The sequence below is a fragment of the Dinoponera quadriceps genome, unplaced genomic scaffold (assembly GCF_001313825.1).
Source record: "Dinoponera quadriceps isolate SergipeBrazil2010 unplaced genomic scaffold, ASM131382v1 scaffold424, whole genome shotgun sequence".
Classification (NCBI taxonomy): Eukaryota; Metazoa; Arthropoda; class Insecta; order Hymenoptera; family Formicidae; genus Dinoponera; species Dinoponera quadriceps.
Genome location: NW_014554557.1, coordinates 1,110,932 through 1,130,912, shown reverse-complemented (window position 1 = coordinate 1,130,912; position 19,981 = coordinate 1,110,932). Strand labels below are relative to the sequence as shown.

Sequence of the window (19,981 nt, the reverse complement as noted above, 5' to 3'; positions counted from 1 at the left end):
GGCCAATACGATTGGTCAATTCCGTTGAGTAAATCATAAGTTAGATTTAAATCGTGATGGTTGAAAAAAACATTAGGAAGACAAAGCGATTAAGCTCGCGGGGAGGGATCTTAAAGAATTCGAGCGAATTGATTGCGCGATGTGTTGTAAACGGGCGATAGTTTCGTTAAGATATTTGATATCTTTTTACGAAAAGCTGAACATTTCTGAAATAATGCTAAGAATAGGCGCTTACGATATATTTAATTTCTTAAGCCGGAGGTCACTAAGAAGCTGTATCTCAAAGATTCTCGATATGTTTATTTATATCTTGACGAGTTAAAAAAGAACGCATATGGGTTTTGGTGCCATTTTCTCCTCACGTGTGCCAATAAGTGCATCGGCATGAAGAACGCGCGAGTTTCCTTGAATCCAGATATATCGACGCTTGACACATTTAAACTTTCAAGAATATGATACTTTTGACCGTATGTTACATTTAATTGTGATTTACTAAGAAACAGATATTTCTTTGCTTTGGTATGCCGACAGTTTGACCTGGAAGTCGTATATATTCGGAGAAAAATCGTGTACATATAATTTATTCTCTACATGCCCACCAGATAGAGAAAATCGCGTTTCTTAATTTGCCTTGACTTCGGAATGCAACAATAATGACCTTAGACTAAGAGGGAGAGAGTGTAGAACTTTACCTAGACATTTCTATAATTAGCAGTATTACAGCATATCCTATATTTTCCAGTTGGAAATTTATTTCGTAGTATATATACATATATAAAAGAGTTGATACCATTCGCGTCCATTTAAGTACATGTGCGAATCATTTTAATTTATTTCCTCCTTTTTTCTTTTTTATTTATTTTTCACCATGACGTTCGGCGGAACGTTTCGACGATCAAACAATTTATCCACCTCGATATTGCATCTTATTTCGCAAATGTTAGCTAGTGATACTACTAATTTTTCAGATTTACTTTTTGCGCTGCCCGTTTCCTTTCAATCGCGCTGTTGGCGAGTTACTTTGATGGCAATAATACGTGCCTTATATGAAATGTTCGGTTTTAAAATTTTGTGATATTACACGATGCGCATTTCTCATCCGCAGATTTTTAAGACGAGCTTTGAAATCCATATTTTGTTTGTAGCCAAAAAGGAAGCATATCGACCGTTGTCGAACGTCCCTCAGACTAGTAGCGAGAGAATGATAATCGTTTGATTGAACGTTCTCGTTGAATGAAAGTTAGTTGAACATGATGTTCGCGAGATTGTGTAAATTTTGTATGTGCTTACAATTATTCTAATGTTAGTTTCTGTTTGTACAAGCGTGTCCTCGTCGTGAAAAAAATTTTGTGCCTTCTATAATCACACAAATCTGTAACAATATCTCAAATGATCGTACTTCATCGAAGATTTTACACATGTCTAAGTATATTTCCGAAATCATTTTTATTCCAGTACATCTCCATTAATGCGAAACGGACGGTTTTCAAACTCGCGTATTGTACATATTGGCATGTTCGGAGAACATCGGACACGACGTGTAGTTGAGCTGTGCCTGTCAGCCTTACCGCGATTCGGTCAAGGTCGTCGAAACAATAGCATCTGAGCCCGCGTCCGTGTTTATTACATCGTTGACTCTCGTTTCGCGAATTCGACAGTTCGCGGAAAGCGAACGCCTGTTTTCAGTCCGCGCTTCTTTTCGACGTTCTCCCAATATTCGCGACAGGACACGTTTTTCTTTCGTCTTTAATACACTGTAGACTCGATTGACGAACGGTTCGACCAAGTTAACTTTCTGCCAAGTTTGGAACGCATCAAACAGTCATAATTGCGAGCCATTGCTTACGAGCTTGTAAGGCGTTATGACAAGAACTTAACTGACAATTTATGATGTAGATATTGTTTCTTTATTATACTTTTATCAGGGAGATAAAAATGTAATAAAGACACCAACATTTTTTTTTTCTTTTGAATCCTCCATTACAGGTGTTGTTTCGAATATCGTCACTTATGATCCGTCGTAACGGATTACTACGGAAACTCGTGAGCGATGGTTTGCAATCGAGACCATTTGATGCTCTCTCAACTTGATCAGAAAAAAAGTGTTCCAACAGTTTTGCAAACGAGTGTACGAAGACCTCGAGTACAAAGAACATTGTATTAGTTGACTGTGAAGCGTAAACAGATCAATCTATTTTTGTATATTTTTGTTTTTAAAAGATATGTCAAGTTACCGCACTGTACACTTATAAAAAAAAAATATAATGTTTCTAGTTGTTGTTCTAAGAAGTTTATCGAAGTACATATGTAAGAACCACAAATTTTGTTGAGAAAGCGTGACGTTTACTTTTCTCTTTTTTTTTTCTTTTTTTTTTTTTTAATGAAGCTTTATGGTGTGCCGAAGTGGGTGATCAACCAGAAGTTTTGTCAGAAGTGTTTGAGTTACTGTTACAGATGAGAATTAGTACTGGTAAAGATTAAATGGAAGAGGCCTTTTATTTTTCGTTACTCATTTATAGTATCAAGATGTAAAACAACCAAATAAGCTAAATATAAGTTAATTTAATTCGGTGCTGTACGCCGCCAGTTTAATTTCTTATGAAATAAGAATTGTGGATACTTGAATCAAAACGAGAATAGTCAATATACTTAGATATCTTTAAAATTTACTCTTGTACTATTTATAGGTTACATCACGAGTAGTTAGTGTTAGTCTTTGAAACATTTCGATCCTCGAAAGAATTAAAAGTCAATTTTTTTACCGGTTTTAATAGCAGTAAAGATAGTTTCGTTCGTATAATTGTACAATTGATTATCGTAAGGATAATTTTGATATAATTATATTAGAGTGGTTGCATATGTTTAGTTTATCTAGCTCATCTCATATTTTTATATAATTCTACGGCCAATTTTAGACGATTTACTGCTTGGTGATGGTATTTAAGGCGCAGAATTATGAGAATAGCAAAAGATCTGTATTTATAAGAAAATATTTGAGGAGTCAGTATTGCAGTTTTAAAGACGTGCACATATCTATATACGACTAGAAGTCCTCAAATATTCTTTTGTATCACGCAATTTACGAAATGACATTTTATTCAAAATTCGTCTAATGTCGTCTTCCGTAGTATCACACTGATAAGAATTTAATCGGTCAATGTATCATCTGATACAGAATGGCGGATTTCCGGGAATTGAAATGTTTGAAAGATTTCTTAAGAGATGGAAAAAAGCAAGGGAAGCAAGAAAATTGATATAAATATATATATAAAATATTAAGATATTACGAAGGATTGTGTACAGTAAATATTTCTAATTTTGTATCGTCATTTTTGAGATGTTATGTAGTACGTAAGAATATTGCGAGTTCCTGTTACGAAATGTTATAATTAATGGTAACGTGCTAAATTAAATTTCTATGATGTTATCAAAGTGACACATAGACATGTAGTGTTTCTACGTGCATTCTTACTATATAGTTACTCGAAAACGACGAAGATTGATATAATACGTGATATATAAATAAATTAGATTTCCAAGACGTAACATTTATAATGATGCGAGTATACGTTCTCACATTAATAAGAAGCCGCGTTTCGTGCTTGAATCGCACACGTAGCCAAAGTTTAGAATTTCGCCGTTCCTACGACGCCCGTCGTAATATATATCGCATGATTCATAATGTAACGCGAGGTGACGTTATGGTAATGCGAAACCGCCGAGTCACATTCTGAAAGAGCAGCAGGTGATAACTATTGTAGTCTCACGTAAGAACATTACATACACATTGCAATTGCATATACATAGACAAGAATTTGGAAAAAAAAGTCCGTAGCAAGCGAATCTCATTCCGACACACGTCTAATGATCTAACGTTCAGTTTGCACATTTTACGAAATTGTACAAATATTTATTTTGCCGTAATTAGCCTTCGAGTACCGTCGAGGCTTGCTCGCTTGCGCGACCTCGTTCGCGGGCCCGTTAAATCCAATCGATTTAATTTTACGCAGGACAAACGCTGTTTTGTAAATTCAGAATACAAGTTTGGTAGCTCGTGTCGATCAAACACTTCGGATTTTTATTTTGTTATAAATCCGCTTATTCGGAATTAATCTTGTGCACTCTGGACGTATCTTCCTCGTACACTTTTACATTTTAAGATTACACATTCTGATTCAGCCATAATAATAATAATCATAATCATCTCGCTGTTTCAATTTTTTGTATCAACTAATTAAGTGCTATTAACGATATTAATATATCACGTTATTTAAATGTACGCAAAAAATGTATTATGTTCAATAATGATTAATAGAAGAAATGTCTGCATTCCCATTGGGCATTTTATTTACCTGTACGCACATGCAAGTCGTTTTCAAGGGGAGTTCCATTCGATAGCGGTGTGTTATCCGAGACAACGCTGAATTTATCAACAATCTGCACGTAACACTTTCTGCTCCGGTACACGGGTCGGCAATAAATCGTTAAATATTGCGTGACTAGATATTTCACGGAATCTGTGCTTTCTGCATAATGTATACATAGGAAAAAACCGATCTGATGTTTCACTCGGCGACGACCTATTTTTACGCGAGTTTTTGCTATTTTCCAACCAGTACAGAAATCGGAACAATTTTGCCTGTTCCCACAAGCGAACCCTCCGCATACTATCAGGATTCATTAGACTTGATTGAGTTCTTTTCTGAGACGTTACATTATTGATTGATATTTTATGAATTATTTATTCTCAGAACTCTTTCCTGAAGAATAGAGAGAAAATATTGTTTTCTTTTAAAGAGAATAGAAGAAACATTCTCTATATCTTGCAATTTACGATACTAAAAGTTGATGTATATTAACAAATGTTAAGCGAATTGTTACATAAACTGTTATTAGCACTATCAACGATGAAGTGGTACGTGTTTCTATTGTCTAATTCAGAGAGTTATCCAATGTCAACCCGATGATATATGTGCGTAAAAATGTTTAGTGATTATCACCTCTGATGCGACAGCTGCCGTGTAAGTAGGTCGCTCTTTGTATTTGACCACTTGAATGAATAGTCGGTTCGCGTTGTGATGTAGCAATTTTATTTAAATACAAAATTAATATTTGATCGTATAGAAAGGAGTTGTAAGATGAATAATTATTTATAGTATATATATATATGTACCTAATCTGAATTTGATGCGTCTATAACTGTAACATATTGAAAGTACGTATAATATTGCGATATATTACAATCAGTTTCACCTGCCGTATATGAAATTATGAATGTACTATTGTATATTATAAGAAGTCCGGCAACTTGCGCCGCCTCTTTACCTCGCTTTTAAACACACGTCGGTACGAAGAGCGCGACACGTTACTATTGTATTACGTTACCTTCGAAAAATTGGTCACTGTAACAAAGGATACGCTATTAGCCTCGTATCTGGATCTCTTTCCTCGTAAACAGGGGAACACCGGCACATCCTGCGTACATAAACGTGCGCTCGTGCTAAAAATCGCTCAATAGACCTGCGAGCCGTCAGATAATAACGACTGGTCATGCCGCTGCGGTTATTCGTGCTGCTTAACGTCGCCGTCGCGTTGACGCTCGCCGTCGCGTTTTCGGAAAGCGCGTACCGCGGCGATCGGATCGAGAGACCGACTCGACAAGAAAATCGCCCGCGAGATGTGACGTCTCTCGTCAGGTCGCCGTCTCTGTTCTTCTTGCATCTGCTCAAGCACAAGCTGCAGATTCAGAAGCTGGAGAAGATCACGACAACCACCATGTCCACCGCACCCACCATGCCCACCGCACCCACCATGCCCACCGCACCCACCATGCCCACCGCACCTACCATGCCCACCGCACCCACCATGACCAGCAGGCCCTGCATCTGCGTGCCGTTTTACCTGTGCAACGCTAATCAGACCATCATCACCGACGGCATGGGGGTGATCGATGTCCGGTGAGTTGGTCGACCGTTAAAATTTAATGATTGATCCGCATTCCGAGTCCGAATGTGAGCTCCGCGCTCGGTTCGTTGATCGACGTCGACGGGGTCAGTTTTCCAGGATGTCTTGCAATGTGCGTGACAAAAAGGAACAAACGCGTTTTGGTTGAAGGGAACCGAACTTCGAACTCCCGTAAAATTAGCTAAATTCACTCGATTTCTAACTAATCTAATCTCTCGAATTAAATTGTATCATAGAGACAGCGAATTTTTACCTGTGAGAGCTTCTTTCTTTTTTCCTGTGTTGTTATGAAATTTCAACCGATACTTTCTTTTCGTGTACAATTAATAACGACGGTCCCGTTGCAGTTCCCGGATATGCCCCGGAGCATTCGACGTCTGTTGTTACCTGCCGAATATCATGAATATCACGACGCCGACGACAACAACGACAACGAGAGGTCCCACCACTCCTACCACCACCACTACGACCACAATGCGGCCGACCGGGCCTCCGAATCTGAATTGCATCTGCGTGCAGATATCGCTGTGCGATCCCAGCGGAATAGTCACCATTTCCGGGGAGGGTGTAATAGACCCACGATTCGGCCTGTGCCCCGGCATCGGCCAGGTCTGCTGCAGGATACTGGCGACCACGACGCAACCACCTTCGACCTCGATGACTGCCGCACCCACGACGACGACCACCACCCCCACTTTACCGCCCGGACACATCCAGTTCTGCTTCGTGTGCGGCAACACCATTCAGTGCATCACCTGCGGAATCTTCGTCGGTAGCGGCGCGATAGACCCCAGGTTCCCCCTGTCGCAGACCGACCTCTGCTCGAGGAGCTTAACGAGCGAACCACTTTGCCCGAACGCCGGCTCGTCCAGCGTGGAAGTCCTGGGCCCGCTGAAGAACTCGGGCACAGGGCAGGCCTGCTACTGCGTCAGGACCTGGATGTGCTCGGAGGACAACGTGGTCAGCCCCGACGGCCTGGGTATAATCGACCCAAGGTTCACCTCGTGCCCGTCCGCGGACCAGGTGTGCTGTCGCTCCACGGGGATCGATTTTCAGATCCTTCGCAGCGGCGAAACCTTCCTGTCGTCGCCCGAGCGCTTCGTCGCGAACGGTGCGCCCAACCAGCTCTCGCAGACGATCTGCGGCGTACGGGACACCAGTTACGCGCCCTGTAAGTGCGATTCGACGATTCGAAGCTGCTGCAGCCGCGTCGGGGATAAGCGTTGTTCTTGGCTCGAGACGTTGTTGTACAATAAATTATATATCGGATATCGGAACCCGATGAGAGAATTCTTTTTTCGACAACGAGTTCTCTCGTCGGTGCTGCATTCGTTCGGATTCGAATCGGTATTCTGGGTAACAAGTACCCGAAGAATATTGACCTATTTTGTAGGTCAGCGAGTGTCTTCGGGCACAGCCTATGCGCTGCCTGAGATAAGGGGAGATTTTTCTTCCTCCTCTTCTTTTTGACAATTTTACTCTTCCTATGCATTCTAAGTCTTTCGTGTACCAAAGGATATCTCTCCCGTTGCTGAACGCTAAATTCCGAGCACCCGGCAGCGACGTACGATTTATTGTATAACCGGCTTAAGCCGAGAGTAAACCTTAGCTATTCGCGTTTGGGTCTCTCCCGAAGGGAACTCGAAGCCGGTACCGTCTGGTCGGAGTACAAACTGCAGCCGATGCTATCCGATTTAAGCCTCTGCAGAGACCGACTCCGAGATTCTCACGTCGCACCTCGTTCGAATAATCCCGATAACAGCCGTCGATTCCCACAGTGCGGTCTTTCCCCGCCGACTCCGAGAAGACCTACTTCGCCGAGTTCCCGTGGATGGTTGCGCTTCTGACCAAATCCGCGAGCGAGCCTCCCGCCTTCCAGTGCGGCGCCTCGATGATCAACCACAGGGCGGTCCTCACTGCCGCGCATTGCGTTGTAAAGTACGTATAAAGACTGAAAACGCGGAGTTCCCTCTCCGGCGCGCGCGGTACCGAGTTCGAGAGAAAAGAAGGGAGGAAGGATCAGCAGCTCCTCTCTCTGTCTGAATCTTCCGCAGTCAGAAACCTGAGAATCTAGTGGCGCGGTTCGGTCAGTGGAACCCAAGCGACAACGCTCCACCGCTGCCTGCTCAGGAAGCGAATATCCTCGAGATAATCACGCATCCCACCTACTACAGCGGCGGACTCTTCCACGACGTAGCTGTCCTCGTCCTGGAGGAAGCGGTCGTTTACAGAGCGAACGTCCTGCCGATTTGTCTGCCCGAACAAGGTATGGTCTTCGCGGCCGGCACCAGGTGCTACGGAACAGGATGGGGTGGCGGTTCCCCCGGTGAGTCCTCCGTCGAACCTTCCTCGTATAGTTTCAAAGTTTCGAGGGGAAAACAAAGCCGTCTTTCCCCCTACTTTTCAGGAGTTGAAGGGAAATACCAAGCGGAATTGCGGCAAGTCGGCGTGCCCATCGTCGATCGCACCGAGTGCCAGACGCGTTTGCGAAGCACGAAGTTGGGCCAATACTTCCAGCTGCACGGATCGTTCATCTGCGCGGGAGGTGAAGCGAATAGAGACACGTGTCGCGGCGATGGCGGCGGACCTTTGGCCTGCCAGACTGCTACGGGGCGATTCTTCCAGGTATAAGTCGGATTATATATTGTTATTCGTAATATTATTACATGAAGGACGATACCAGGTAGCTTTGATGAATCAACGTCCGTTTCAGGCTGGCATCGTGTCGTGGGGCATCGGTTGTGGCGCCTCTGATGTGCCCGCGGTCTACGCCAGCGTGTCGCAGCACCGTCAATGGATAGACAAGCAGCTCGCGACTTACGGGGTGCAGTGATGTAATAACTCTGCATAATGTTATTCTTAATTCAACTACTGCCATGTGTGTCTTGTGCAATATCGCTTGCGTAAATTATTTACCATGTATATGTATGAAGTGATGATTATATATATGATAAGAATAAAATATTCGAATAAAACCGCTCCTTATTTAGTGAAATATTTGGACCGTGCAATAGATAATAGCGTTGTAATCGCCTTCCGGCATTATCCGATCGTTCTTCTTCTTTTACCCTTCTCCAACGATTTCATAATCGCATAATAAAATTTATCGCAGTATGATAATGCGCGCTGGAAAGGTTCGAAGGCCAGATACATCGTTGTTCTATTTACCAGAGTGAATACTTTGTACATATTCCCACGAATAAATATTACGGACAGTTATTCTTTTTTTTATCATATTTAATTTATTTCATTGTTGGAAGGAATATGAATGAAATGGGAAAGGAGTTTTAGTTATATATCAATTTTTGTTCATACGTCGATTATATTTACATGGAAAAAGTATGAATTCTCTCTCGGCGTTAATACCTGCCTTTATTTTCACAACCTGGCGTGATTTCATCGCGAATTAATGACGACCGCGATACGGCAATAGGAACGATATTGCGACACCATTTGTCACGGTTATGATCGATCAATATGTACTTAAATTATTGATAGCCTGTTATCGACTTTATATTCCGGCGCACGGAGTAACGCCTTGTCGTAGGGCGTGAATTGAATACTTTCTGCATCCAGCAAAGATGTAACCAAGAGGGAAACATATTAAGTCATAGCGATATTTAATAAAAAAATTGTATATTACTATTTAGCCTATTATTTAGTTATTTAAATTATAAAGAAGCAAAAAGTATTTAACACGCGATAAATTAGAAAAGAAAAGAAAATTATTAACAATTATATGAAATTTAGTGTGAATATCTGTGGTTCATTAAAAGAAAAAGAAAATGGAGACCAAACTTGTGTTAAATTCTCGTCTCTCCAGACATCTCTTCCAGTAGCCGTGATCGTCTAGTGGTTAGGACCCTACGTTGTGGCCGTAGTAACCCAGGTTCGAATCCTGGTCACGGCAATGTGAAAGCACATTGTCACGGTGGGAGATTTTTTTTTCTACCGTATTATTTTTTCTTAGCTATAATACGCGTAGATTCGAATATTTTTAATACTTTTTTAATTAAAAAATTGTTGTCATTCAGTATATACAAATTCATCAACATGTTTCGTTTCGGATCGTTTATACGCAACTTTCACATCGTGTGTACCGAAAATGTTATACAGCGTGCAGCTTAATGATAAATATATTATAATTATTTGGTTTATGATTTTTTTATAAATCGAACGGTTATTTATTATGAAAATTCAATGTTGAAGATATAAAATGCGCGATGGAACAAAACATAATTTATTTCAAAATTTAAAAAATTGAAAAATAATAAACAAGATATTGTAAAATAAAATAGAATATACTTAAAAAATTATAGTTTATTATGAAACAAACGAAATATAACTTTTTGGAACATTTTGCATTTATAATCGAATGGTGCGATATATTTGATTGAAACAATCTAAACATAAGTATAGCTTGTTGGGCCGATTCTTACAAAATATTGTTACCTGTTTTGTTTTAAATTTAGCATTTTCGATACCCAAGTTTCTGACATTTTTTTCTAACATTTTTCTAATATTCACACGGCAATACCATGTATCGAAATTGGCTCATAGCTCATAGCTCATAGCTTTAAAAGTGCTCCAAACATGATAAAAGAGTACGAATGAGTGATAAGACAAATTATTTTAATGTATTTTATCTCTTAATGACAAAAATATCGCTCGACGTGAAGATGTCGAGGTCAGCACGTGGAGAAAACGGCACACATAGTACAGAACATATTAAACTTGTAGATTTTGCTAAAGTAATCGCACGCAAATAGTGAACAATGTTATTTCATCGACAATTAAATTTGATAAAATTTTATATATGTATATATATGTATATGGAAGTTCTATTCTAGGATTTTATACATATTTTCGTTACAAATTTCTTTTTGTATAGACTCGGAAGATTTATCCTAATATGAGCCTTAAGATCATTTCCGCAAAAGACTAATTCCATCAGTGAGCAATGCGTCAACGTCACGAAATCAAATTGCGCGCTTCAAATATATTGGAATGTAGATATGCGTTTATACGAAAGAGAGCCGGCATAAAACAACATTATTAACATTTTGATGTGAAGATAATTGTCTAATTAAGTTACGTACGGCGTATTCATGACTTCCTGTTAAAGATTAATAGCGATTACTCTCTCACATAATTATGTGAAAAATGGAAAAATTGTGCAAATAAAAGAACTTGTTTCGCGCGTTGTTACGAAATATTCTTGTGTATGTATATATTAGTTTAAAAATTCTTTTACTCAAAGATACTTAATCTGTACTTTTAAATAATCTCTCTCAAGAAGATTCTATAGTGTGCAAAAATGATAGTTCCAAATGAATATGTTCAACCAATTTTATTGGCGAGGATAAATTTTACTGGAAAGATATTTATTGGCGAGATATTGGTTTTTATTCAGATCGTATTTAAAAAGAAGAAGAAAGATACGAATGAAAAGAAATAAAAAGGATTATATTACCAACGGCAAAACCAGTTTCTCCTTCCGAAGATTTAGACGTTCCTAACCTTGTGAAATAAATCTCGATTATTTTTCTGTAAGATGCTGCGTTCGACGCGAGCGAAATGATAAAATAGCGTAATTCGTGCTTTTCGCGTTCGATGAAATGGTAATTGCTATTTCCGATTAGACAGCGCTGAATGGAAACGCTATTGCAACACCTGTGGACAATACCTGTCGACCGATTATACGTCACCTGAATTACGTGCAGCGTTGAAGCATAACAATCTCAACAATCTTCCTGTATCGACGTGCGTCATCAATGACTATTAAGTGAAGCACGCGACAATGTCTTAGTCGACTGACCTATTTTCATTTTATTATATAGTTATACATTTTTATACATTTTTTCTTTTATGCATTTATGCATTTTTTCTTTTAACGAGATATCGAACAAATCGATTGTCCTTCGACGGACTTTTAATATTGCAATACACACAGTGTATATTTATATTTTTTTAATTAAAATTGCGCATCACATGGTATTGGGTCAGTCAAAAAAGTCAGTTCGATTTGTAAACAAATTTTGCCTCAATGAAAACAAATTATTCATTAATTCAATAATAATTGTTGTTCTTCAACGATTTTCTGCCAATATTCTGGAACTATTATTCCCTGTATTATATGTACATAACGACATTTATTGAAAATCGAATTAAACCTTTTGTCTGAAACCTGATGTAATGTTTTATTTAAAATATTCTCATGTAAAATTAAAAATTCCAGATATAAGCGCTTACTATAAGTTCTCTTGTCCAGTGAAGATTCCAACTGAGTTACAGCAGATGAGTAATATAATAAGTAAAAATGTGTCATAAATCACACGACATTAATATTAATGACGCGTCACTTGGGCTTTGATTCTATAATCCATTTGTATTATAGTTTTATTTTTATATCTCTACTATCCTCTCCCTCCCAGGAGAAATAAAACGAAGCCTGTTGGCAGACAGGCACAAGTTAATATATACGCTAGGTGTGATGATGCAAATCATTTATATATAGATTATGTAAATTTCATTGACCCCCGATCAATTTCTTTGTAGTCTTAAATTAATATGATGTAACATCTCCTCTCTCTTTCTCTCGTCCCAGTGAAAATGAGAATCACGGCGAAATATCACGGCGAACGGGCTGTCGTAAGAATGCTCACATGTCTGGACATTATCATCTTGACCTTAACACCAAAAATCATTACGTACTGGTCGTGATGAATGTATGCGAGTCGCGTTAAATAACGTCGCAATCATTCGTCGAGAACTCTTAAACGATTCCCAATGTTCAGTTCATAGAATCGGGTTGCTTCATGGAACAAAAAGAACGATCGGATCCATGGAACTTCGCTTGGCCGAACAAGATTAGTTGAAACGAATGCCGATGAATGGATCGGTCAAATTCTCTTCACGAATTTCTGTTTACTTATTCATTCATCGGCAATTATCGCTGAATTGCTCTCACGTCACAGTCACGTCACGGTGTCGACTTTCGTAAAAAGGAAAGAGTCGATCGTTTGTGAGTCTCGGGGAATTCCCTGTCACCTGGAGAACGGGGCCGCCTGAAAGGGTTCGCCTGGCCCGGAGCCAATCGGGACAGCGGATATTCAAGAGGAAACGGGGAAGGTGAAGTTGGTACGTCACAGGAACGGAGACCGTGCGTGTTGTACCTTCCATTGGAACTTCTGGAAAACCCGGAGCCAATGCATGGACGAGAAATGCCGGTTCTCCAAGTCTCTACTCGGTGTGGTAACGATTTAATCGACATCTCGAGAAGGTGGGGGAGCTCGTGATAAATGCTCGGAGTAGGGATCCTATAGATGTACAGAGGAATCCGCTCACGGTTCACCGCTCAGGATCACATTAGACGCGCGTCACCGCTCCAAGTGGAAGGTGCTCGTCGTGCGGTGTCCTTAGTGTCCTCCGTCTCTCTGGTGAGTTCCACTTCGGATTCCGTGCTGGAATCGCAGATTCATTCGGGTATCGGCGAGCTTCGTAGGTACTCGATAATAATACAATATCGACTACTGAATACGCTGTCAAAGTTCTCAACGTCACGTCGTGTGAGACATTAAACAGTGTGATTTTATGAATTATTTTCTACTTTGTGAGATTTTTCCGCTAACGTCTTACGATAGGAAACATTTCTGATTTCTTTGGCGGTTCGCGTGGCACGGGTTATTCGAAGTTAGCAGTCAATACCGGCTGGCTGAATTCAGACTGACGATACTGGTTTGCGATAACGTCACCCGACGGAAGGTCGATGCCGGGCAATTTCGGATGAATCTGACATCTTACGATCGAGACGGTTATATAACGTGCCAGCATACTATCGACGGAACTTACGCGGCAGAACGGTTAAACGGTCGGATGGAATTGCGAACTATCATGTATTTTCATTTAAACGTTCAGGAGTATCGGAGTATGATTATGTATGCATAGATAAATTTTAGAAAATAGTTCCATTCGATGACACATGCTCGCTTGCACCTTTATTGCCGAAGAGTCTTGGAGATAATACTAATTGCGCGAGGAAATCCTCGAGCATATCCTGGGTAATTGTGCAGTTGAATTGTCGCAATCCACGTATATCGCACACTTTTAAGGCAGTTCGCCGTAGAATGCCGGATTTTCAGTAATATAATTCATATTAATCATTTCGTAAGTTTATTATTATTTGTTGAAAGAAATTTTTCGTATAACTTTATTGAATCATCTAAGTAACAAATGTTAATTTTGAGCGAAATTAAAACAAATATATACACAATATTACATACACGGAGATAATATTTATTTCTTATTTGTCTTATTAATGCTTTATTTATACGTCAGTTGAGCTAATAAAGGTGTTTACATAATAAAAAGTAGTATATAAATATTTAAATACGTATATATTTACATACTCATAACGCAGGCGTTACTATAAATTTCCTATAGTTGTATCTCCGAAACGAAATGTTAAAAATTCTGAAATTTTTCTATAATATCCTTATTAGTTTTTAATATCACAGCAGTTTTTCATTGAAAATAGAAGGTTAAAAATGAGACATTAATCTCAAGGAACACTTATATAACTTAAAAAAAGTATATATATAAGTTATATAAAACTTGGTGGAAGAAAAAGCAGAAGAGAACTAATGTAAGCTAGTACGGCCAATTCAGCGAAAAAGAACAGATCTATTAAACACGGCAAACAATTTCTGACGTCGTTATTTCCTCACGGATTTCCAGATAAAAATTCCTATTTTTTTCTACAAGTCGCGGTTATCGCGGATTTAATTGCTATTATTATGACATCATGCACGCTACTACGTTTTACATTCCTAATGTGTATCTCGTATTCCGATAAACCAGGGGAACCCCGAGCGGCAGGAAAATTATTATCGAGATAATACGAGCATGAAGTTCTAATTTACCATTCCATCTCATGGTTATTACAACTTCGGAATCTAATCTCTCTTTCTTTTCGAGGAAGCAACGAGGAAATAACGAGCAACAATATTTGCGAATATTATTATTGCAGATTTTCGTCAGACTCGCGGGCTGATATTTCGTGGGACCCGACGAATATTTTTTTCTATGCGGCGCCTCATGCACCGTCATCGACATTATTCTCTCAATAACAGCGGGATCGTCGAAGCGAATGAATTATTGTCTCTCACGCCGCAACGTTCGCTCACAAATACAAGCGAATGAAGGCTTCGCCGGTTACTGAATCCTAGCCAGCAGTTGTTCTCGGCGCGATCCTCCAATCATCGCTATATATAGTCTCGAAAAAGAAAATACCTGTCGTCTCGTCAGCGGGAGGACGCGTTCAGCAAGGTTTCTCGGCTCGCACGTCGTTAGCGGCCGTAAGACCGTTCCAACGAGCGAGCAAGCGACGATCGTCCTCGTGACATTGCTTTGTATACGTGTAATTACGGCTCCTCTCGTTCACCTCGTAGGCATACTAGAATCATCGGATCCGTGACCATGTGGCGACTGGTTTCCACGTTGGCCTTGCTCGGCCTGGGCTTGGCGATGCCGCAGCAACAGAACTCAGGCGACTTAAACAGCCTCGTTAACCAAGCTTTCGGTAGCAGCTCGACAACCCCGCAGTCGGTGCCTCAGATCGGCGGCGACCTCGACAGCTTCATCAAGGACGTTTTCGGGAACGTTACCCCTCCCGCCACTACCACCTCCAGCGGGCTGATCCTTGGCAAGGACAATAAGCAGTCCCCGAAACCGGCCGACTGCGAGTGCGTGCCTTATTATCAGTGCCAGGATGGCACCATCGTGACGTCGGGACAGAACATCATCGATATCAGGTCCGGTTTTGGTGGTAACGATGAGCGCTCCCAGGGGTAAGTGCAATCTACCAAAGATCGGAGTCTCTTCCGGACTTCCGGACGGCGATGTGTTGTCCACGGCATGCCGCAAAATTTCCGCCCGCTCCCCTAATGGTAAGATGGAGGTTGACGATTTAACAATGATTTCGGCCTTGCCTACAACCTCGCTTTAAGAGTACGTAAACTTAAGCGTTAAGTGACGTCATATCCGACTTGAAACTTCCTCTAATCCGTGAGCCATGAGACGTAAAGGAAATCGATAATTCCCATTTAAGACGTACGCAGTAAGGAAATTGACCAGTCGCAGTCAATAATTCTTCAAACGACGGAGAATAACTCTCGACTGTGATTGGTTGGTTTTCTCACTGCTTAAGCAAGTATTCTGAATTATTTGATTGAATATATCAAGGATTATAGCTTACGACTTTGCTTATAACTTAAAGCCTAATGATAAAAGCAAGATTGAAGACAAGGCCTTTGGCTTCGTGTGCGACCACACGTGACGATGACGCAGCCCTCTCGTTCTTCCCCGCCTGATCTTCGCGTATTTGTTTTTTTATTTAAAATATTTTTCGCGAGAATTAATAAGAGTTACGAGAGATAGATACGACCGTCGTTTGACATTCGATCGAAATCCTCGCGCGAGGAATGTCGTCGCGTGCGACCGCAACGTGTCAAATGTGGTCAGTTGTGGTTTGAGTCAGACATGGAGAATGATCGTGTGCCAGGAGAGCGGAAGTTGCCGTGTTACTGTTGCCCAACTAGGAGCCGGCTGCCTTTCCTTTGTTGTGCGCACAGCTCGGCATAATACCGTACACTCATAAATGGCGATGCAATTAGACGTATTTCGCGTGAAAAAGCGTCATTGTTGCCGCTTATCGAGGACATCATCGCTACAATGTGTTCTCCAGCGAGTGTCGTTCCTATTATTACACGTATAATCACGCGTCTGAATAATTTTAATTGTACTAATTGGCACATTCTTGAATCAGAATAGTGCAACCTGCATTCCCAAGAGACCGGAATCCATATTTGCCGAGAATATGCAATTCACGACTCAAGCTTTCGTTCAAAGCTTTATTCTCCGTGCCTGGCTGAATCTGCATGCGTATGTGTAAAGACGCTCCGATTTGTCAGGTCGATCAGACCCGATTATTACGACGGAGATTGCGAAATGCGGTTTCCACCTAATTGGCTGGTTGTTTCGAGCATGCCTTTTCTCTACGTCGCATGAGATCTTATCTTTGGAAAAACAGGTTCCCCTGGAGCTGCTAATATGCGCCAATATTCCAGTTGTTCTCCGCACGTGCGATTGTATGTGTGTGTATCTCACATGAATGGTGTTACCACTCGATGAACGATTAAGTCGAGCGAATAGCAGATAATTATCCACATCGATAACATTTCTGAATGAGTTTATATGATATTACGATACGATTTATTAAAGAAAGGAAAAAAAGCGCCGTTTAAAATATCTTCGTGGATTTAATTGCCGAAATGTATCGTCGGTTTTCTAGACATCTTTTAAACATTCTTTTTCACATATCTTTCACAAGGGAAAGTCTGGAAATTTTATTATGGAATAATATTTATCTGGAATAATTATTCTGACGTTACTATTATCGTTGATTGAATGTATTTAGAGCTCTCGGACCATGTGAGAACTACTTGGACGTTTGCTGCAAGCCGCCAGATATGGTGGAGACGCCGATTCTGCCACCTCCAATCGAGAGAATCGGATGTGGACAACGACATCCTGAAGGGGTGGGCTTCAGAATCACCGGTGAGTCCGACAATGAGGCGCAGTTTGGCGAGTTTCCCTGGATGGTGGCTATCTTGAAGGAGGAACCTATCGGCACCAACGGCCAGAAATTGAACGTCTATCAGTGCGGAGGTGCCCTCATTCATCAAAAGGCCGTTCTTACCGCGGCTCACTGCGTCAATGGGTCAGTCGGTTTATTACTCACGGATAAATGTAATTTACGGTAGAAATATACACGGTGTCCCAGAATCAACGTCTTTAGCATGACAGATTCTTTGAGGCATTCTGAGCAATTTCCGTTATATTGAGGACATACGTTGATTTTGGGACACACTATATTCACCGCGGAGAACAGAAAAAAGAACGTTACAGACATCGCGCTTTCGCTTTCTTTTTTTAACTGGACGATGCGTTACAATCGATCGGTACAGGAAGCAGCCGCACGAGCTGAAAGTCCGCGCCGGAGAATGGGACACGATGACGAGGAGCGAGATTTTCCCGCATCAGGATCGCGATGTCGAGAAGGTCGTGGTTCACGAGAAGTTCCATTCCGGTGCACTCTTCAACGATTACGCGATCCTGATCCTGAAGGAACCGGTAGAATTTAAGGAGAACGTGGACATCGTATGCCTACCGGAAACGAACGCGATCTTTGACGGGTCGAGGTGTTTCGCCAGCGGATGGGGCAAAGACGTCTTCGGTAAGAGAGCATGAAGTAATGAAGAAGTTAACGTTAGCGATTAAAAGAGCCCTTCGAAACGCAACGTACCGTATCAATAATACAAATAAAGTTCGAGCTGAATTTAGATTGCCCCGGGCTGATACAGCATGGTTTCACGTAATTACATCTAATTACAGGCAAAGAAGGACGTTACCAGGTGATCTTGAAGAAGGTGGATGTCCCTGTGGTTCCTCACAACACCTGCCAGGACACCTTGCGCACTACCAGGCTAGGAAAATACTTCGTTCTGGACAAGAGTTTCATCTGCGCGGGTGGAGAACTAGGGAAGGACACTTGCAAGGTAAATTTGAAACACTTCCTCTAGAGAGACTCTCATTAATGCACGAAGTGTGCATTATTCCGTCAGATTTTTCTCCCGTCAGGCAAATACTTTCAATCGTCACTTTTAGAACAAAGTAAAGTTGAAATTTAAGATTTAACCAGGGCTGGGAAAGTTATTTTTGAAAAATAATTCGTTACCGTTACCCGTTACTCATTAAGAAAACAAAAATAATGTGTGCAAAATAACGATAAAATTAACGATTATATTCGTTACTGTTACCCAAATAATATAACGCGTTACCAAATCGTTACTGAGAAAAAGTCACTGTAACAACGTTACAAATAACGAGTTACTTCCCAACCCTGGATTTAATATTACTCGAATTTCCACATAACCGCTCGGCAAGAATTTTCTTCGCGCTTTCGCGTTCAAAGGAGTGATCGTTTAACTTTGCCCGCAGGGTGACGGCGGAAGTCCTCTGGTATGCCCGCTGAAGGAGGATCCGAGCAGATACGTCCAAGCCGGCATCGTAGCCTGGGGACTCGGCTGCGGCGAGAATGGCACACCCGGCGTTTACGCCAGCATAGCTAACGGGCGCAGGTGGATCGACGAGCAAATGGCCTTCCACAATCTGGACAATACCGTTTATCAGTATCGTCCGTCTTAGAGGATCGATTAATCATCGCTCACCCGATATGCCAGTCGATCAGGCGAATCTTTTCAGAGTCACTTATCACATATCGCGCTAACGTTCTTTCACTAAAGTGTTTTTACGCGGGCAACTCTAGACCGTGAGAGCAAGCGTGATGTTCGATAAGTCTCGTTACATTGGCTTAATACTCCGAAGAACAAGATAAGATTTAGAGCGAGTCCTCCCTCATGTCTCTATACTCGTGCATTCGTAAACTGAGATTAAAAGTGATCGTAGATTTAAGTAACGAAAGTTAGCCGCACGGCATCGCGAAAATCAATGCGTGGCATTTTATAAGTGACGTATAAGTGACATATAAGTGAACGATACATTTTTATTAAAGATAATCAGATAAAATATAACGCTAATTCCTCCCCCTCGCACACATCTTATTTTTGTAATAATCTTTGATCGATTAGCTGTCGATTTTCCGAAGATAAATTATGCAATATAATATTATTCGCTCTTTTATGAAGTATTTTTGCAATACATTAATTGTAACAGTTGTTTATTTTTTCGTACTTTTTCCAAAAGTTACCACAGACTCCTCTTTCTATTTAAAATTTTTTATCAACCTTCCAAATTATTCCTAAATATCGATTTACCACGTTCAAGCCGGTAAGTTAGGTTATATGCATGTTTTATGGACACAAAATATCGAGCACATACGAGTACCGCGTAAAAATGGTTCATAATCTTTCTCTTTTTTCTCTCTATAAGTAATAAA

At 40.8% G+C, this 19,981-nt stretch overlaps 2 protein-coding genes and 1 non-coding gene across 5 annotated transcripts; all 3 read left to right on the top strand.

The window, feature by feature from the left end:
* The first annotated feature begins 5,550 nt into the window (after positions 1–5,550).
* On the top strand, positions 5,551–8,891 carry LOC106752054 (hepatocyte growth factor activator-like). The gene is made up of 6 exons (XM_014633449.1): positions 5,551–5,956; positions 6,452–7,135; positions 7,743–7,902; positions 8,019–8,290; positions 8,372–8,589; positions 8,678–8,891. The coding sequence occupies exons 1-6, from the start codon at positions 5,551–5,553 to the stop codon at positions 8,795–8,797; spliced, it is 1,860 nt and encodes a 619-aa protein (XP_014488935.1). The 3' UTR covers positions 8,798–8,891.
* A 911-nt stretch (positions 8,892–9,802) lies between these two features.
* Trnah-gug lies at positions 9,803–9,874 on the top strand. The gene has a single exon. It is a non-coding gene; the product is annotated as a tRNA-His (tRNA).
* A 3,395-nt stretch (positions 9,875–13,269) lies between these two features.
* On the top strand, positions 13,270–19,765 carry LOC106752055 (serine protease 42-like). Of its 3 annotated transcripts, none has more exons than XM_014633451.1 (6): positions 13,270–13,468; positions 15,414–15,776; positions 17,441–17,743; positions 17,991–18,259; positions 18,418–18,581; positions 19,024–19,765. In XM_014633451.1, exons 1-6 carry the CDS (start codon positions 13,290–13,292, stop codon positions 19,228–19,230), a joined length of 1,485 nt encoding a protein of 494 aa, XP_014488937.1. In that variant the 5' UTR covers positions 13,270–13,289; the 3' UTR covers positions 19,231–19,765. The 3 variants fall into 3 exon arrangements, with proteins under 3 accessions (XP_014488937.1, XP_014488936.1, XP_014488938.1); XM_014633450.1 differs by having other exon boundaries at positions 15,414–15,812; XM_014633452.1 differs by having other exon boundaries at positions 13,316–13,403; positions 15,414–15,812.
* Positions 19,766–19,981: the final 216 nt, after the last annotated feature.